The sequence below is a fragment of the Carassius auratus genome, unplaced genomic scaffold (genome assembly GCF_003368295.1).
Source record: "Carassius auratus strain Wakin unplaced genomic scaffold, ASM336829v1 scaf_tig00007414, whole genome shotgun sequence".
NCBI classification, from domain to species: domain Eukaryota; kingdom Metazoa; phylum Chordata; class Actinopteri; order Cypriniformes; family Cyprinidae; genus Carassius; species Carassius auratus.
The window spans coordinates 41,446-60,860 of NW_020523844.1; the positions used below are offsets into that span (position 1 = coordinate 41,446).

General features: G+C 37.6%; 1 protein-coding gene across 1 annotated transcript; it reads right to left on the reverse strand.

Moving 5' to 3' along the window:
• Positions 1 to 705: 705 nt before the first annotated feature.
• LOC113071483 (metastasis-associated protein MTA2-like) lies at positions 706 to 18,454 on the reverse strand. The gene is made up of 18 exons (XM_026244837.1): positions 18,317 to 18,454; positions 12,395 to 12,462; positions 11,360 to 11,453; positions 8,727 to 8,844; positions 7,719 to 7,782; positions 6,802 to 6,919; positions 6,410 to 6,512; positions 6,223 to 6,322; positions 5,916 to 6,104; positions 5,742 to 5,816; positions 5,577 to 5,635; positions 4,337 to 4,437; positions 4,107 to 4,246; positions 3,675 to 3,903; positions 3,444 to 3,533; positions 3,105 to 3,223; positions 2,891 to 3,033; positions 706 to 2,813 (listed from the first exon to the last, which is right to left on the reverse strand). The coding sequence occupies exons 1-18, from the start codon at positions 18,342 to 18,344 to the stop codon at positions 2,660 to 2,662; spliced, it is 1,992 nt and encodes a 663-aa protein (XP_026100622.1). The 5' UTR covers positions 18,345 to 18,454; the 3' UTR covers positions 706 to 2,659.
• Between the last annotated feature and the right edge of the window lie 961 nt (positions 18,455 to 19,415).

The following is a 19,415-nucleotide window of genomic DNA, read 5'->3' on the forward strand; positions in this document are numbered from 1 at the left end:
TACCTCATCACACCTTGAGCTGATAATTGAGCGCTTGTCTGTGAAGTGCAGATCGAGTCTTTGTTTTATGTTTATTGTGAGGCCTGAGATGAGATGAGGATATTCTTTTCCAGCAAACAATATGGACTATTACAATCTTACATTTTGCCACTGAAATAACTTTGAAAAGAAACAACCAAACCTTGACAGCAGATATGTCAAACTAGTTTACTAGCTATATTAAAAATTAATATAATTTTTGGAATGTGACCGTTTCAACTGATTGGACGAGTCTGTGGCCTTAAATCAGTAATAAACAACTTTTGAAGAAAGATCTAAGTTTATTAAATTAGCAAAGCAACGTTGATAGGATAGTTCACCCCAAAGATGAAAAAAAAAACAAAAACAATCTCATCGTTTCCTTAGCCTTAAGTTGTTCTAAACTTGAGTTTTCTATGTGTTCAGCTGGTCATAAAAGACAGAACATAGTATGGAGAGAAAATACTAGGGAAATGAATGGGGACCAGAAACTGTTTGGTTACCCACATTCTTCAAAACATCTTATTTCGTGTTCAACTGAAGAAAGAGAAAACTCATACAGGCTTATTTCATTTTTTGGGTGAATATTTCTTTAATTGGCCTTCCTTGGCGAAACTCAGTCTTTTTGACAAGTTTGGGTCTTTACAATTACATTTTTCACAAATGAAAACGAGGCAATAGAAATAATTGTTTAAAGGTTTTATATCACGTTTAATTCACTGCACATTTTTGTCACAGACATGTTTTTGGAAATAAGCATTTTCAATATTACATCAGTTAAATCATCTAAAGTTACACAACTGTACAAACCAACTGGACGTTCACTTTACAGCCTCGTTTTCATTCACGAAAAAAAGGTGTTTACCATGAATAAGGTCCACTGCAAGTGCAAATAAATCAGTACCAATGTAACAGCTCTAAAAACACATGAAACATTGCCTATTTAGGACCACAAACAAAAAATCTTTATTTTCTTATCACAAGATACATTAAAGGATACAGAGACACTGGAATATTAAAAACTAAATTTGAGTTTTGAGTTGAAAGAAATTTCTCATTGATATACAAAACTGAAATCCTGCACATCCTTGAATCAAACCCTAAAATCATCCAGTCTTCCATACCCCAAACTCTATGCCATAATGGAGATCAATGTTAAGATTATTATTATTTTTTTTCCAAACATTTTGGGGTCACAAAACCCCTTCCTGACGGATGACAATTAAAAGGGGAAATGTTAACATATATTTGTGTCTTTAATGTGCAGTGCACGCTCCTTTTAAGAAACATTACAAAACCCCTAATCGGGAACAATGTACAATGAAATTGTGTGTCGACTAATCTCAACAAGCCAAGAAATCTGTCAAAAAAAGACCAACCGTTCAGCTCAAAAAAAGAAAAAAAGCTTAATCATAAGGTGAAAATATGTATCAATATCAGCCTATAGTTGAGCCATGTCTAGGAAAACTCCAAAACATTTTTCATCTCACTGGATCCAGTTAAAAAAAACAAAACAAAAAAAAAAACACTTGATTGGGAAATATGGATCAATATCAGCCTATAGTAGAGTCTTTACTAGAAAAACTCAAACATTTTCCCTCTCTCATTATCTACAATTGCTAACAGCTTCCCAGTAGCCCACAGGACCTTTAGAACACGAATGCAAGGGCATCGACTTGTTTAGAAAAACAGCAAATGTGAAAAACAAACTTTTATGGCTTTGTTCATGATATATATGGAAAGGCTCGATTATCGAGGTACAAAACAGGCCAAACTGATTGCGACATCAAACCACCTCAAACCAAGATTTGCCTTACATTCATGAACACCTTCAATCACTTTACTACAACCAGAAGCCTTCCTAAATAGTCAAAAAATATGTTTTCATACTAAGACCTTAAAATATCACTGACTGGAGTAGCTACACTGCAGGATCCATGATCACAAAAAAAAAATCAATATTGAGTCTGAGAAACTTGCTATCAGTAAACCAACTCAACTGCAGATCCGCTGTATTATGAACAATACTTTTGCTGCAACGCATTCCATGATTCCATCTTTCCACAATTCAGCTAGGCCTGAAAGACTAGAACCACGAGTACTGGCTGAAATAAAATGAACAGCGCAATCATTTGTCTATAAAGCATTTAAAAGGGTGGCTTATGTTTTTAACATATGCGACCTAAGAAATTAAGAAAATGATGGTAAAAAGACCATGTACTCCCCTCACACATTTAAATCCCAATTTCCATCCACACAAGAATCAAACTCTTGAAAAATCCTGTTAATATTTATACAAATAACGACAGAACTGGAGAAAAATAAAGTGTGCTTCTCCACAATCTTAGAATGAACATGATTTGCTTTTAAATAACACAGTTAAAAGGATTTGCATTTAAAAAAAGCATTGGGCCAGCAGGGCACAAGAACCCTTAAACCATAACACTGGGAGTAAAACACTATGAAGTGTGCTATATGCTGGTGTAAGAGTATGCGCTTTATCATATTCCCGAGCACGTGAGCATGGTGTGCGTATGGGATCTGGGGAGGACAACAGAAGAAGAAGAGGAATAAAGAAGAACAGCTGACGATGGCAGGCTTAACATGCTCTGGCAATGGATGTGGTCTACTGGAATATTGCTCAGTCCTCCAACACGATTGGCTCGCTGGTGCTGGAGGGTATGATGGGTACAGGAAGCGGCCGGGGCGGCACGGGAAGTTTGATTCTGACCGAGAGGTGTGGTTTTCTGGCCGCCCGCCTCATCTCTGACTGAGTGAGGTGTTTCCTTAGGGCTCTGTAAACCACATACACATAGAATTAGTCTCAGGGAAAAAGCAAAAACATGTCAATCAAGATGTTTTAGAAACAAACCTGGTGTCTTTCGTAGCCACAAACACGACTGGATTCGGAGCATCTCCTTGACTGACCTTCTGTCTCTTAATGACTGACTGGGTGGCTGCTCTCATTCCCAATGCGAACGGTCTTCCATTGGTGGACAAGGAATGACTTCCAGCCTGCAGCCAATGAGAGAGCTTAGATCTATGTACATTATTTTATCTACCTCATCTTTGTATGTAATACTCACATTTTCAAATGGCCTTTTGCCCAGTAGAGCAGATGTGCTCCGAGGCTGGTTAACCTGGTTACGGTTGATAGGGGTTGGAGCACCCCGAGGGGCTTTGAGTTTCAAAGGAGCTTGAAGAGCTGAAGAATAAAACAAGCACAATTACTCGAAATATTCAAATCTAAAAAGTCAAATGATCAGTTTTTTCAAATATTTCTCCTGTGTATTTTGAGGAAATATTGTGCCAAACAATTGAATTCACTTTTATATCTCATTTTCCCCACCCTTAAAAGTGATTCGTGTTATATTTCAGATGTTAAAATAATGAATTTTGGATTTAATTGAATACTGAAGCCATACCCAATTCTTTAACTATATTGATGAGGGACGGACGAGGAATAAGGCGGTTCTTCATAGCACCCTTTGCTGCTTTAGGAAGTCTTATCATACCTAAAACAGAAGGGGGAAAAAAAGCAGTCAAAAAAGACTATAGAGATAAAATTCAAACAGGTTTATGCTACTGCATAGAAAACTGAGCGAAAAAGAAAGAAAAAAAACAACAAGTTTTTATGGTTGTAACCGACTACTCACACTCTGCTTTGACAGCATTGGCGTTAATGGAAGCGTAGGGGCGGCGGGCTGCTCGGTGGGACTGCAGGATGTCCTGACACACCCGACGGGCAATTCGAGTGAGTTTAGTGGTCTGCAGGATGAAGGTCTGACGATTTTTAGCCAGAAGTTTAGCTCTTCCTGCGTTGCTGGTAAACGGAGACATGCCCTGTACCTCCTGGCGGGTCATGTGACCACGTGGAGCTGCATCCTATTGGAAAGATATATGTTCATTAATCAATTTGCCAATTTTCTATCTCCATCTAGCTTAAAAACATGTCCGTTTAAAATGACTGACCTGAATAATTTAGCCACCAAGATGATTAAAGAAACCAACTAGATTTCTCACCGTTGATTTTTGTATGCATTTAACCTTAATATTTTAAAACATCAAAAAAGACATGGTTAACATACTGAGCCAGTTCTTGTGGCGCCCTCTAGTTGAGTAGGGGTCTTAAGACCACCATACTTTTTCCAGTAAATCCAACAGGATGCACACAGGCGGCACTGCATGTTGGGAGGACCCCATGCGTACCACTGCTGGGACTGAGCAGCTGGAAGAGTAGCAAGTCAGACTCATCAATACATTCGTTGGAACGCAAAGGAATAATTGAGCTTATATCTAAATACTTGAATTCACTCACTGTGGCAGCTTTCACAACTGAGACCTTTCTGGTAGCCAGTGGCACCATTCATGCCAGGTTTACTTCCAGGTGCACTGATCTGGTTTGGGTTGGGTTTGGTGCTGAGGGAGAGAATTCAATTTAGATTCTCCAACAGCAGAAAATAAATAAATAAATAATAATCTTCACCTAAAATAAAATGAATACATACAACAGAATATTTAAGCAAATGGCTAAACGGCTAAACGGATTAAAAAAAAAAATTGTATAGCCTGAATGCGCTGTAAGTCGCTTTAGATAAAAGCGTCTGCTAAAATGAATTGATATTTACGGTAATAAATTTACAAAATTTACAAAATATCTTCATGGAACATGATCTTTACTTAATATCCTAATGATTTTTGGCTTAAAAGAAAAATGTTTAATTTTGACCCATACAATGTTTTTTTTTGACTATTGCCAAAAATCACCCCAGTGACTTAAGACATATATAAATGTACAAATATTGTATGCTTACATGTTTTATACTGTTTATAGGTCTACACCGCACATTCACACTTATATATGCACACACTACATTAATACTTTTGTAATTGTGTAACTTTTGTATTAAGTACTTGTGTTTTTGTCCTCAAATTTATGTCCAGGCTGCCAGAGGAATCTCAGAGTAAGAATTTCATGTATAGTGTAATATAGTGTTTCCTGCACATATAACAAAACCCTTGAATCCTGATTCCTGAAAACAAAATCATCATAGGCTCGACAAAAATATTAAGCAGCTGTTTTCAAGATGATTAAGAAGATATGTTTCTTCCACATCAAATCAGCATATTATAGCGATTTCTGAAGGATTATGTGATACTGAAGACACTGGAGCTGAATTCCATCAAAGGAAAAAAATACATTTTGAAATATATATTTAAAAAAGATTTTAAATTTTGATGATATTTCACTACATAAGTATTTAAAAAATATGTTCATTACATAAAATTTTTTATATTTATAATTTAATTTATTAATGATCAAATAAGCCGTGGTGAGCACAAGACACTTCTTTCAAAAACATTAAATCTTTTGAAACCCAAACTTTTTAAAACAGTAATCCATTTAAAAATTAACTTTAAGCCTTTATTTTTATTAAAATATTGTTATTTATATTAGGAAACTAAACACTAAAGGGGCACCAACTTTAGCATAAATTTGGAAAATTACACTAAATTTACACACACACAAAAAAAGTGCAGTGACCTTAAATACTCACTAGGTGGGGATGTACACCTGCTTCAGCTTGCTGTCAGCCTCTGCTGCCTTTAGTCTTTTCTGATGAGAAAAACATGGTTTAAATAACATTTAACACAACGAATGCATGCATAAATGTTAAAATCAGATTTATTTTGTTAAAAAAACAAACAAAAAAAGCTTATACCTGCTGGATGTAACGATCAGTAGTCTTCCACATGTAGTAGAACTGGACCACACTAGCCAATGACTTCCAGGGCAACTGTGGCACAACAAATAAATGTTCATTTAAATCTTGAGCTTTTCCAAATATTGCAGTGCGTATGAGAGCAAATGCTCAAGTATAGTGTCTTAAACTCACAAAGTCTTGACGAATGTCATTGAAGTCTTTGCCGTATTTCTCCAGAGCCTCCTCGAACAGCATGGCCTCTGAGGCGCTCCACTCTTCCATCTCATCCCTGCACAGCACCGGGCCACCCTGAGGGACCAGCGTCGACATGGCCTGGGCGAGATCATAGCCGTTCTTCTGCAGGGTGTCCATGGCGTGGAACTATAGACAGAGGGGACAGTGTGAGTATCAGATGTGCATGCAAACTGAGGCAAGTGAATGAAATGCTCTTGTGAGTAGCTGAGGAAGAGAGAGTGATTGGATGCTTCAGTTCTCTCACCAGTGTAATGTCTCTAGATGCTGCCGCTGCGCTCATGTGGAGACTGGGTTGCCGGATTGAACTGCTGCAGTCTAGTGCACGTGCAAATGTACCAACAGCCCTAAAATACACAATATTTGAATTGATATCGTGCTACTGCGCAATAAAAATTTAAAAATAGAATTTTAACTAACAGTGAAATACTAACCGTGCCACCACCAGGAACTGGTCTATTTGGGGATCCTTCAGCTGGTTATTAGGATCCCAAACCTTTGTCTCAAGCTTCTCCTGCACTCGACTGTCTGAATCAACTAATAAGGTGGAAAACATTGCATTTACTCACAACTGGTTTTCAATTAGCCTTCAACACCTCTCCCTAAAATGTGTCGTGAAAATATCAACACCAGACCTGAAGTACTGACGCAATATTGTGATGAGAATCATGTGCGAGTAGGACACAATGTAAACACTGCAGCTGCTTCAGCATCAGATGTCTGATAATGCCACTACTAGAGCTTCATGGAAATCGATGGAGTTTTCAACAACAAAACGACCATGTTTTAGTAACACCAAGGTGTAGAGACATTTAAACCTTCTGACCTTCATCCAGTTTGTCAGGGATATCTGCCTGGTATTTGGATCCCACCCTGATCTCGCCCTGGTCAGCCAGCAGGGTCTTCTGCACAGGGTCAAACACCAGAGAGTAGAAGAAACAGTCCTACAGAACAAACACACATTATAAAACACAAACACTTCACACAGTTGGCCATTTGGTAAAAAGCGTTCACTAAATCTAACAATTTTGTTTGCCTTTGAATCGAAAAAAAAAAAAAGTACTACTACCGTTCAAAGTTTAGGGTCAGTCAGCTTTTTGTTTTGTTTTAAACTTTCATTCAGTGCTTATAATGTTACAAAATATTTCAAATTTAAATAAATTGCTTAAATTCATAAAAATTCTGAAAAAACAAAAACAAATCATGGTTTTCACAAAAATATAAATTAGCACAACTGTTTTCAACATTGATTATAATAGGAAATGTTTCTAGAGATCATGTGAAACTGAAGACTCGAGTAATAAGTGCGTAAAAATTATGATTTGCCATCACAGGAATAAATTACATCTTAAAATGTGCTAAAATAGACAAGTTACTTTAAATTATAATAATAGTTTTTTTTTTACTGTATTTTTGATCAAATTACTTTGGTTCGCATAAGAGACTTCTTTCAAAAATATTTTTACATTTTTAAATCCATTGCACCAAATCAAAATCAACCTTGACAAATCAATTGTATATTTTTGCATTAGAATCATGTAAATTGGAGGAGAAATTATCTTGAGTCTTCAAAAAAATATCAAAAAAAAATTATAATGTAAGTGGTATATGGTGACAAAATTTCTAACAAATTTCATGAGTCTCACTCTTACAGCGTTGTCATATTATGGCCTGTCTTTCAATCATGGCTTTAATGATGGTGGTAGTTGAGCGAGTGTTCTTGTACTGCAGGAGGACTCTTACCTCTCTCTCTAGGTAGCCAGTTAAAACATCAGTCTCATTCAAGAGTGTGACATTGCATTTTCCTCTGTAGAAAAAATGAAAACATGCACAGTATAAATAGGACTTTATCACGACAAACCAAATGCCATATATATATATATATATCTTAGGGTGTTTTCATTTGCGCACCAAAGGCGGACCAAACAAGCGTACCGAGACCTGCTTGAAGAGGTGGTCTCGGTACGCTTTCAAACGAACTCTGGAGCGGTCCTTTCGTGTTGAGAACGTGATCCGACATCGAACAGACCCAATTGCAAAAAGTACTGATCATTTTTGGACTAAACCAGCTGCTGTAATCAGCTGCGCTGTGCATTATGGGATGAGGAAGCGTTTGATGACAGTTTGCACTTTAGCATGGCAGCTCGTGGACAAACTTGGAGTAGTGAGGAGGTGCAGAGCCTCATAGAAATTTGTTCTGATGACAAGGAGCATGAGTTAAGAAGAATTAATGCATGCCTCCGCTTAAAGTTACAAGCGGGCCGTTTACAGTGCATTAGAACATTGTTTTCAAGCTGCATCCGCGCTTCATTATAGAAATGTATTGTTTGCACATTGTGGTGTATACAAACAATGTAATAAATTATGGCCAGGGACAAAACCAGCCCGCGCAGTCGTCTCTCCATAGCTGTGTTGTCTCTGTGTTGTTTGCTGCCTTTCCCTCTTATGTTGAAATTTTTCCGCACGTAAATTCTGACCAATCGAAAAGCAGTTTAGGAAATACGTCATGGCCAATGAGTGATGTGGACATTGTTATTTGACTGCATTTTGGTTTGTTTCAACTGGTTCGGACCAAAGCAATCACTGTGGTATGAAAAGGAACCAAAAAAGTTGAAAAATGCAACAATGTATAATTTGCCCTTGGTTCGGCCCAAATGAACCGAATTAGAGATGTGAAAGCACCCTTAGTCTGGGCTCTGGTGGAATTGTACGATTCAGTCCAGATATGTTTGTGTCTGTGAGTGTATTTACCGTATATGTGTGGCCGGGAGAGACTCAAACTGTCGAGACAGGAACAGTTCTCTGTGCTTGAGCTGGTGTTTCTGTGGTTCTAACATTGAAGGCTGCTTGGACTCCTCTTCAAAGTCTCCTAAAATGCACACACAAACATATGAGTGTGATTCTAATGGCCTCAATTAATTCTGATCTGAACGAGCTTCCTCTCAGAACAGACACAGACAAAATCTTAACAGCTTACACATCACTAAGTTATTAGTAATGGTTGTGATCGGTTTCAAAATCAATCATATACAAGTAAATTGAACGTCCTTCATGAGATCTGCTGACTCATAAGAGAAGGGAACCATTATTATGCAGGTCCAACTCAAAATAACTCGAACTGGATGATTTCGAAAGCATGACTAAAACACCCAATTTGCAACGCTGATGGAGAAATTTCTTAAATAGATGCTCATGTGACTTGGCAGGACTTTATCAGCCGATCTGACCGGACTCCACCCCTGCACAGAGGCGAAGGAAACCCTGTCAATAAGAGGGCGGGAAATCAAACCACACCCCTTTCCATTAACCCCTCCTGTCACCCTGGTGGCCCTGCCCCTCCTTTCTCTCCCCTTGGCCAATGAGTCCCTGCCAGCTTTACTCAGAAACCCTGTGCAATAAACCTGAGGCGCCCATCCCCCCATTGAGCAACAACATCCCCCCCCATCATGCACAAGTACGCATTAAAAAAAAAAGGCACATGCTCTCTTTCACACATGCACAAGCAGACGAGCACTCAAGACACACGTACGACAAATCCATCATACTTGCACACTCTCAGAGCCAAACACACACACACACACACACACACAAATGCATTCAATAACATTTTAACTCCTTCACAAAGACAGCAGCCAGACAGTGTTAACCTAAAGTTAACCCTTTGAGCACCATTGCCCGGTGGCTCCCATGAAGGCTCTTTTGTTCTGAGAGCACAGGGCGGATGGCAGCTGAGGATAAGCACAGAGGAGCCCATTCAGGGAGGGGGAAGGAGGAAGATGGGCAGAAGGTAGAGAAGGGAGGACGTGATGTAAATGGGAACCCTGATCTTGTGTAACAGGACAGTGTAGGAGCTGTAGAGTGCCACGACAAAGAGGAGGATAGGTTCAGAATTAAACTGGCGGCCAAGTAGACCTTGACCTCTCATGACTGCACAGGATTTAAAAGCTAACTCCTGCCCATGTCAATGCAATACAACCTCCTCAACCCAAACCTGACCCTACTCTGGAATTGTTAGGTATATGTGCTGGACTGACAATAACAACAGGTATATGGTGGTTCATGTGTACAAAATTTACATATAAATGAACCACTACCTCAGATGTAGGTAAGATAAAAAAATCTTTATCAGACATGTGGGATGTTCAAAACTATATATTTTCAAAATCAATTAGTCAGTGGCTTGTCTGAATGACTAATCAGGGGGTCGGTCTCGGAGTAACCCTATCAGGTTAATTTCTCAGTGGGCACTCACATGGGATAACAGTGGGCTTCAGTTTTATTTTAGACATTTTCAGATGTTGAGTTTGTGTGACGCAATGGACAATTATCTGTATGTGTGCAGGGACCAACAACTGTGTGATCGGAATCAAAGCATGCAAGTTCTTTCAATAAGGCAACTGACAGATACTCAACAAATATATAGGGCTAAATACCTGTAGCCTTTTATTCCATAAAACAATCTTCTAAAGACGTAAAAAAAAGGATTAAACGTAATACCCAAAACACTACTTAAACTATGTGATATTAAGTCTGACAGTAAAAAGTAAAAAATAAAAAAATAATTCTAGTACTTCCAATTTAATGATGCAACTTCTCAGAAAACTTAAATGCATAGCTGAAAAAAAAGAGAATAAAAATCTAAATCTGCTGTTGCATTGCATCACTAGCCGACCATCCCTAATTATAATGGATGTGATCTAGATTTGTTGCTCGTTGTGTAGATTGGTGTCCTGCTAAGACCTTCTGTTTTGTACCTGCATAGAAAGCTCCGCAGATTTCTGAAGAATGAAAATTTACACAATTCAAAACACGCACTGCCCTTTTCCTGTTTATTTAGTAAATATTTTGGATAATTAGATTATACTTTCAACCATCAACACAAGTGACTAGAACTACTCCGCTGAGAAATTGCTGATATTTTTAATTAAAGATTATGAGGTCACATGAATAAAAACAAAGTAAAAGAAAAAAAAAGCCACTTGATTTCATGACAACTTCAAATCTGTTTGGCATGATTCCACAGATTTCCCCTCAAATTCAGTGTAGAATATAAATTCTGGGCCTACTAATTGGTCAAATTCATAGAGGAGTAAGGTTATATGTTAAAAAAAAATTCTAAAGATTTTCTTGCAGAGACCTGCTTCTACATCCAGACTGAAGACTTCAAATACATAAAATGCAAGGTCATGCAAGTAGTATGACTTAAGTACACATGGTCTGATCCACTTTGGTGCCTTAATTGCTGCTCCCATTGGCTTTCAAAGCTGTAAATCCTAGTTGGTGTTTCACTGCAAATAGTACATCTACATTGTGCCACCATATCTTTATCTTAAATGTGATGTAGAAGTGTGAACTGCTGGAGACTAAAACAGTTGGGTACTCACTTGCATTGCTATCGGCCAGTGTGTTCAGGTTGGCAGAAATATCTCTCCGTCTGAAGAGACAGACCACCTTGGCTTCTACATTTCCATTGGCAGTCTTAGGGAGACATGCAAAGATAAAAAGTGTGAGAGACCATTCACAAAAAGATCACACTTATAGTCATTTTCTCTATACAATGTGTGAAGTAAGCACTTTAAGTGCTTTTACTGTCTTCATGTCATGGACTTGATAAAAACCTATAATTTAAGTATAACTTTTAAAGTAAACTTTCACCAAAAGTGGGCCTGAATGATACTGTCTATGGTTTAGCACCAACATTTAAGCTGCCAAGTAAAAAGTTGTGAGCCCTATTAATATCTACAGTTCTACTCATTTTCCAGCACTGAAAATGAACCACTCTATATAGAAATGAAAATCACATCTTGCTCATTAATGCAACTCTCTCTGGATTAGAGTTGCGTATTTTCAAGACAACACTGAATTCTGACTATATTGAACACAGACACCACTTCCATAAGTTTAACCATCCTGCTGAGCTTCATAGCCCTTCAAAATGAGGTTACATAAAAGTCTTTTAATCCCTGCTCCAGGAAACAGGCCTGTGTCATTCTCAGCATTATGTAAGTGTCTTACGGCTGGATCTTCAACTCAAACACAGCCCAGCATGCATCGATAGACAACAGCATGATGGATGAGCATTAGCAATACACAAGAGAGGGGAGCAGGTGACAGAGACAGTCTGTTCCACTAGCATGAGTGACAATGCATTAGTAGAGAGCTGGCATACATGTCAATCATCCATGTTCAGTGGAATGTTTAAAAGTGCACATGCAATTGATGATGTATGATAAATGACTGGTGGACATCAAACGCCCCAACCAATCACAGTCAGTCTGACTCTAGGCTGTAAGAACGTTGACATGTATGCTGTCATACTGCTCAAAAATAAGTAAATGCATGAATCAAAAAGAAAGCAAGCACAATATTTTTGATAAAAAATGATGAAAAGAATATAACATAACAGGTTCCAACCTCACCTTGTTAAGTTCTTCTATTCGGCGAATCAGATACGGGTTACTGGAGGAGTTTTCAAAATACACATAATCTGTAGTAGACAGAAGAAATCAACTGTAAGTGACAATCATCTGTTATATCGCTGAGCTTCATCATTTATTTATATAAAATATATACACAAAATGACAAACCAAATCATGTTTTGAGCCATTAACTGAAAAAGGTTAGTACCGCAAGGTTAGTGTAGTTCCCTGAATGGATATTAATTTTTTACAGTTGCTAAAGAGAGATTGCATTTATAAATTGGTGTATTAAAAGATTCACTTTAATTTTATTGTAGTAATTAAAAAAAAATTAAATGGGGGGAATATTGAGGAATAAGCATGCAAAATTAAATAGACAATAGAGAAATAAATCTGTAATATCAGTCAATAAATTCTACAGTACCAATATAATGCACACACCATACTGAAAGTGGCATGAGCAAGGGTATGGACAATACTGAGAGAACATATGATGAGGCACGGTCAACAGTGTGTACACAACACAATCACTCTCTCTTCTGGTCTGGTCAGCTCTGGACATTCTGCTAGGCGTTGATCTTTGATCAGACTAATGCTTACTGTTCTCGCCTCTGCTCAGCCATGTTCTTAAAGTGTGCCACAAGGGACAAATCAAAATGGAGGTCTCTCTCCCAAGTTCATGAGCTTCATCAATCAGAGGCACACTGTGAAGAGAGGCAGGGCCAAATAGATCAATAATTTCCCTGAAGGAGAAACAGGGTTTAGCCATCTGCTCTTCAAGCAGGGATGTGCTGTATCGTTAGCTCATGGCATCTGGTGTTCAGAGACACCTATAAATCCACGGAGGCTTCGGGATACTGACAGGGACAAAAACAGCAGACAAACTAAACTTAGAGGTGAAATGTGTCGTTTCTGCATTACTAGCCTCAATAAACCAAATGTATGAGAAGTTTCCTGAACAATCCTCCAGATAAACAGAGCCAGTCCCATCTCAAACTCATAATATCAATTCAACAACATTGCTGTATTGGGCTTCTCGGGATGCTCAAATAAACCGGAAAGGTTTATAAGAGTTCATACTTTGAGGGAAAAAATACCTACAGACGGCTTAATTGTTGCTAAGGCTGGGTTTAAAAACAAAAAACCAAAAAAAAAACAACTCCTTTTCAGGTTAATCATGATATTCATTTGAACATTTTAAGATGTTCATGTGGTGAATAGACAGTGCATATGCCTGTTAAAAACATTACACTGAATTCTGAGTCAATATTCTATGGATCTCAGCACGACGTGTGAAATATATATATACACACAAATGTAGAATTCATTCCCACGCAATTTTTCCCCCTCATTTGAGTAAATAGTATCCCAATTTGCAACAATTCTTCTCCTCTATTTGATTTACTAAGAAAGAGGGAAGAGCAACAATTTAATAAAAAGAGGGAAAAATTAAATTTATTCATGGCCACAATTTATTTTTGTCTGTATATAATGCTCCATAATATTGCAAAACAAATGTGGCAGTCGTGGCCTAATGGTTAGAGCAGGGGTGGCCAACATCGGTCCTGGAGAGCTGGAGTTTTTTCTTCAACCTTGATTAAAACTCACCTGCCTGTAGATTTCTAGTAGGCTCAAAATCTTGATCAGCATGTTGAGGTGTGTTTGACCAGGTTGAAGCTGAACTCCTGCCAGGACTGTGGCTCTCCAGGACCGACACTGGCCACCCCTTGGGTTAGAGAGTTGGACTTGTAACTCAAAGGTCACGGGTTGGAGTCTCGGTACTGGCAGGAAATGTAGGTGGGGGGGAGTGAATAACCAGCGCTCTCTTCCACCCCTCATACCACGACTGAGGTAAGACCCTTGGGCAAGGCATGAAACCCCAACTGCTTCCCCTGGCGCCGCAGCAAAAATACTAAAACTGCTCTGGGTGTGTGTTCACAGTAGGGCTGCTCGATTATGGCAAAAATTCATATCATGATTATTTTGGGTAAATATTGTAATCTCGATTATTTGTGTGTGGTGTGTGTGTGTGTGTGTGTGCACTTGGACAGGTTAAATGCAGACACCTTGCTTGGCCACACGTCACATCACTCAGTCAATGTTTTTTTTTTTTTTTTTTAATGAGAAAACATTTGTCTGGCAGTATATAAACATAGCAGGAAGCTCATTTAACAGAAGCAATGTCACCTGATATATACATTTGCCCACATGTATGCAATGTACTTTCTTTGTGCATCACCACTAGACAAGTACCCTCTAAGCATCTTTATTAAAGGTCTCAATTAACACCCCCGTGATAAACAATGTAAGCTTCACTGAACCAAAACCATCTCAATTACAGTGCTGGTTTGAAACCCACTCCAATTCTCTCTTGCTGACAAACAATGCAGCTCAAATCTTGCCTCGTTTTAACTTTATGCACCACAGAAGAGAGGTCAAGACCTCATCCTTTATGCTTCATGTTTGTTCTATTCAAAGAGCAGTGGATGAAGATATTATGAGGGAAATCAAATCACATAAAAAACATGCTACATTTTGAATCTTCATTACCAGTACCCACTTTGCCTCCAAACTCTCTATGTTACAATGCAAGAACAATCTGACGTTACTCAATGCCTCATTTACTGGTAGAAACCTTTGTGAGAATTCACTGACAAGGCACATTTCATGTTGCATAATGATACAGCTCTCCTTGCACTTAGCATCTGGATTGTTACAGTACCATTTTTGCTACGGTAAACTATTGAACACTGTGTCATGTTTGCATAGCAGGAGAGAGGCTCTCAAACCAAGAGTTCAGTGAGCACAAGTGACCTAGACAACATGTATTCTAGTGGTCAACCAATGCATCATCTCCAACAAACACATATAGACAGAGCCTGAGAGATGACAGGTATATAATAACAATATATGCAACAGTTTGATGACTATACAAGACAGAAAAGATTTGTTTACATTTTATTTTACGATTGCCTTGTCACGGTGTAATTATACCTTTAGTACAGAGTAATATTAATTAACATGTATTTAACTATATGGTTAGGGTTAGGATGAGGGTTTGGTTTAGGGTTAGTTGAATGTAATTATGCATAATTTATTATTACTACAGTAAATACATGTACACAAGAACACTGTATAATAAAGTGTTACCAAAATGATTTTACACATTCAAAATGCACTACAAAAGATTGTTGGTTAGATGGTGTTTTAATGCCATGCCAGCTCCCTTGGCTGCTTTCATAGTGCATAATAGTATAAAAGAGCAATTTAAAAAACCTAAAACATTTTAAAATGGATTCAGGATTAAACTTGTTAAAATTTCTTCAAAAGTGTCCTCACAGTAATATAATTTTATTAGAGAACAAAAGCACACAACACAACTTAAAATATGTTTTTAGAGATACAGGACTCTGGCAAGAAGAGCATATCAGATGATCTTCACTTCATATTAAGAACTTGTGTGTGATTCTGGGATGCCCTATTCGACATTGTGTGCATATGATCTGATCCCAGCAATCTGCTACAAAAGAATGAAAACAGAAACTACTTATTTTCCATTGACAAGGCTGTTGGTAAAGACTTTTATTCCATATTTTGTCGTAGACCATAGTAAAATGGATGTAAAAAATGATGCTTGCTGATTGGATAGAGGACAGATCTGAATGTGAGGTAGCAGTCTTTTATAAGAAAGGGGAGGGGTTTAAATGGACTTTGGAGAAGGGTGGTCAGAAGGTCAGGTTATGATATTTTAATAAAACATTTAATTAAATTAAATATATATATATATTAATTTATTTATTTAAAACATGCTCAGATAAAAAATAAAAAAAAAACAACAATATGCATTTAGTAAAAATATTTTTCAAGCAGATACAGATTATTGGCAGATACCCAGGTTTCTCAAAATGGCCAAATATTGACGGATAATCCAGCCTGGACAATGTATCAGTCTAGCACTTACTCAGCAGATATTGGCTGAAAGTGATATGTCAGTCTATCCCTCACTAATTCATTCTAGGAAGCTCAATAACAAAAACACACTCTGATCAAATGGGTAAACCGAAAACAGAGAGAAACGACAGCACTTAGTCACAAAGCTTCAGAACCACGGAGTTAAATGTAGGGATGCAAGAGCTTGGGGCCAGAATAGGAGGTCAAGTTCAATGACCTAAACCTGTACCTGCACCTCCCAAAACATTAGCAAGCAACACATTAAAATACATGACAGTGTCTATGAAAACTATGAAAGACCATCATTACATTACAATCCTACACAGCATATTAACCAGCTTCTTAATTGTTTAAAACATTTAAAACAACTGCTGTGAGCAGAGGCAGACTTTGCCTTCCTCTGAACCTAGTCTTGAGTCATAAACTCTAATATATTTTGACAAGCGTGTAATAAGTGAGTTTTTTCCTCCAGAACTTCCCATCAAACCCTGCCTGTTCAATCTGCAACTGTGATAATGCAATCAGCTGCATCTGCTAAAGCAACACAGCCTGATTGCTGTGACCTATTTATGGCTGATTCCCGGATTTAAGAAAATAAGAGCACTATAATGTTGCATGGTCACCATGTCACGATGCAGTCAATGATGGTAACACACATACAATTTCATCACAATGCACAACGAGGAGCATTTTGCTGACAACAGATGCTCAAACGTGACAGTGTACATTAAAGAGGAAAAAGTCTAATGGGCAAATCTATTTCTATACACTAAAAAACTGAAGTTGGATAAGATGCAACTATGTTATCATATTACATCTGCATGCACAGAATACATTAACTTACAGTTTAAACTTTTTTTTTTTTTACTTTAAAATGGCCATGACAAAAATATAATAAAACTCAATTCATTAAACTCAAAATACATTTTTACAAAACCCATATTGTCCTGAAAAACAAAATTATGACGTTATTTTAAAATTATTTTGGCAAAAGATTTATATTAAAGACAAGAAAAAACAAATGAATGAATTATTACTTTTTTTTCTTTTTTTTTATAAAAACCTACTCACAATAGACTTGGGAATACCTTTCAAAGAGGAGACACAAAAAAATACATTTATAAAATAATAATAATAATAAACAATGAAAGTTATTTACATTTATGTAACTAACCAAATTGTACATTTTTATTTTAACCGTATTTTAATTCTTTTTACTTCATGTGTTGCCTTTGCATTTTTGTTTGATCTTATTTATTTTTTCGCATATTCTGAACTGTCCAATATTGCTTTTATATTTGCTTGGAATTAAATAATAAATAAATAAACTTACCCTGCCACTTTACGAACTTTAGTCGTTTTTCTGTTCTGACCATTCCACTGAAACTCTAATATCTAGTTTTCACCCAAGGTCAAAATATGTACAATTTCCATAAACCCGTAAAAACAATAATTTGACTTCGTTCTATTTCAAACAGGAGACAAAACCGAAAGTCTTGGGCATCCCGTAACTTACTCTGAGGCTCATAACACTCCATATAACTCAGCTGTCAAACTTTGACAGAACAGCTCAGTTCAGACAACGTGCAGTGAAAACTTGAATGAAAGTCGACCAATTGAGTAAAAAAGCAACATAAGTGAATAAACCAACGGAGGGGTTCCCTTCTGATTAGCTGATTTTACTTGCGGCGGTTAATTACTTTAAGAACCCTAAACTAAAACATCGAAAGAGTTTGCCGACATAACGCAAGTTTTTACACCAATGTGAATTTGAAAGTTAAGTTAAATACGTGCATAAATAATTAATATCGCGTTAAACCAAATTTAACCGTAAACGAAACCTAGCCTAGCTCGCTTAGCAACGGGATTCCGCTCATTGTAACTAAGGCGGAAAACAGCCGCCTCGCGCTAATGCTAATGCTAACCCCCCCGCGAGCCTGCTGCTAGTGTTAGCCTTAACAATAAACTCACCTCCAACTCGGTACATGTTGGCCGCCATTCTCTTGCTCTCCTAAACAAACTCTATGTTCGCGGATTCTTTTGTTGTGTGGATAAAATGTGTATCCAAAAGTGCTGCTGGTTCTTGATATCCTCGTGTGGTGCTAGCGTACTTCACCCCCCGTCGCGAGACAAAGCCGGACCCGGCACGGCGCTGCCGCTCTGGCGGGTAAAAGTTTAAAGTTTCCACTGCAATGTTTCTCCGGATGGTAAAAAAAAATCGCGTCTTTTTTTCGGCGGCTGCGATAAACTCCCATCGAGCCCTTTCTCAGAACATTTCAGCACTTCCACACGAGCCCTTGGTAGCCAGGCCCGTCTCTCTCTTTCTCTTTCTCTCTCGCTCACTCCACTCTTCCTCCCATCCTCCGCTCCCTGCTTCATCTTCCTCTTCTTCACCTCCGCTCTGTTTCGCACACACACAGACGGGTGCGCGTGCACGCACCCCTTCTCCAACGTCATCTTCGGAAGCTCAAAACGTCACTTAGAATTCGACAAACTCTAAAATTGAACGTCATTGATAATTGTTATCATTATAACCAAGTATGTACATAAATGAGTATGTAAATGCTGAATAATAAAGATATTAAAATAATTTATCATTGTATGTCCTTTTTCTTTTATTTTTAATGATTGATTTGTAATTGACAGGTTTATATTTTTTACATGATGCAATTCTGAAAACATTATTAGTAAAAAAGGAACTTAAAAAATAATAATTTCTTTCCATTTAATTTTAAAGTAAAAAGCGGACCATGAGACTATCATGTTTTACTATGGTAATCAGTTGTACAATTGTTATGTTTTTTTTTTTTTTTTTTTTTTACATACACCTTGAGATCTATCAAAGGTTAATTAAACTACATTTAAACAAAAAAATAAATTTCAGGTATAAGACACCAATAACAACTGTCCAAACTATCAGAAACGTTGACTCGCGAACATAACCCAGAATCAGGTTAGGACAATGAAAAAATGGTGCAATACTTCCCTCTATAGACTTACAAGACAGCATCACAGTCTCTCAAAAATTATTGGTCCTATTGTCCTCTAGGTGGCGTTTCGTAATACTAAA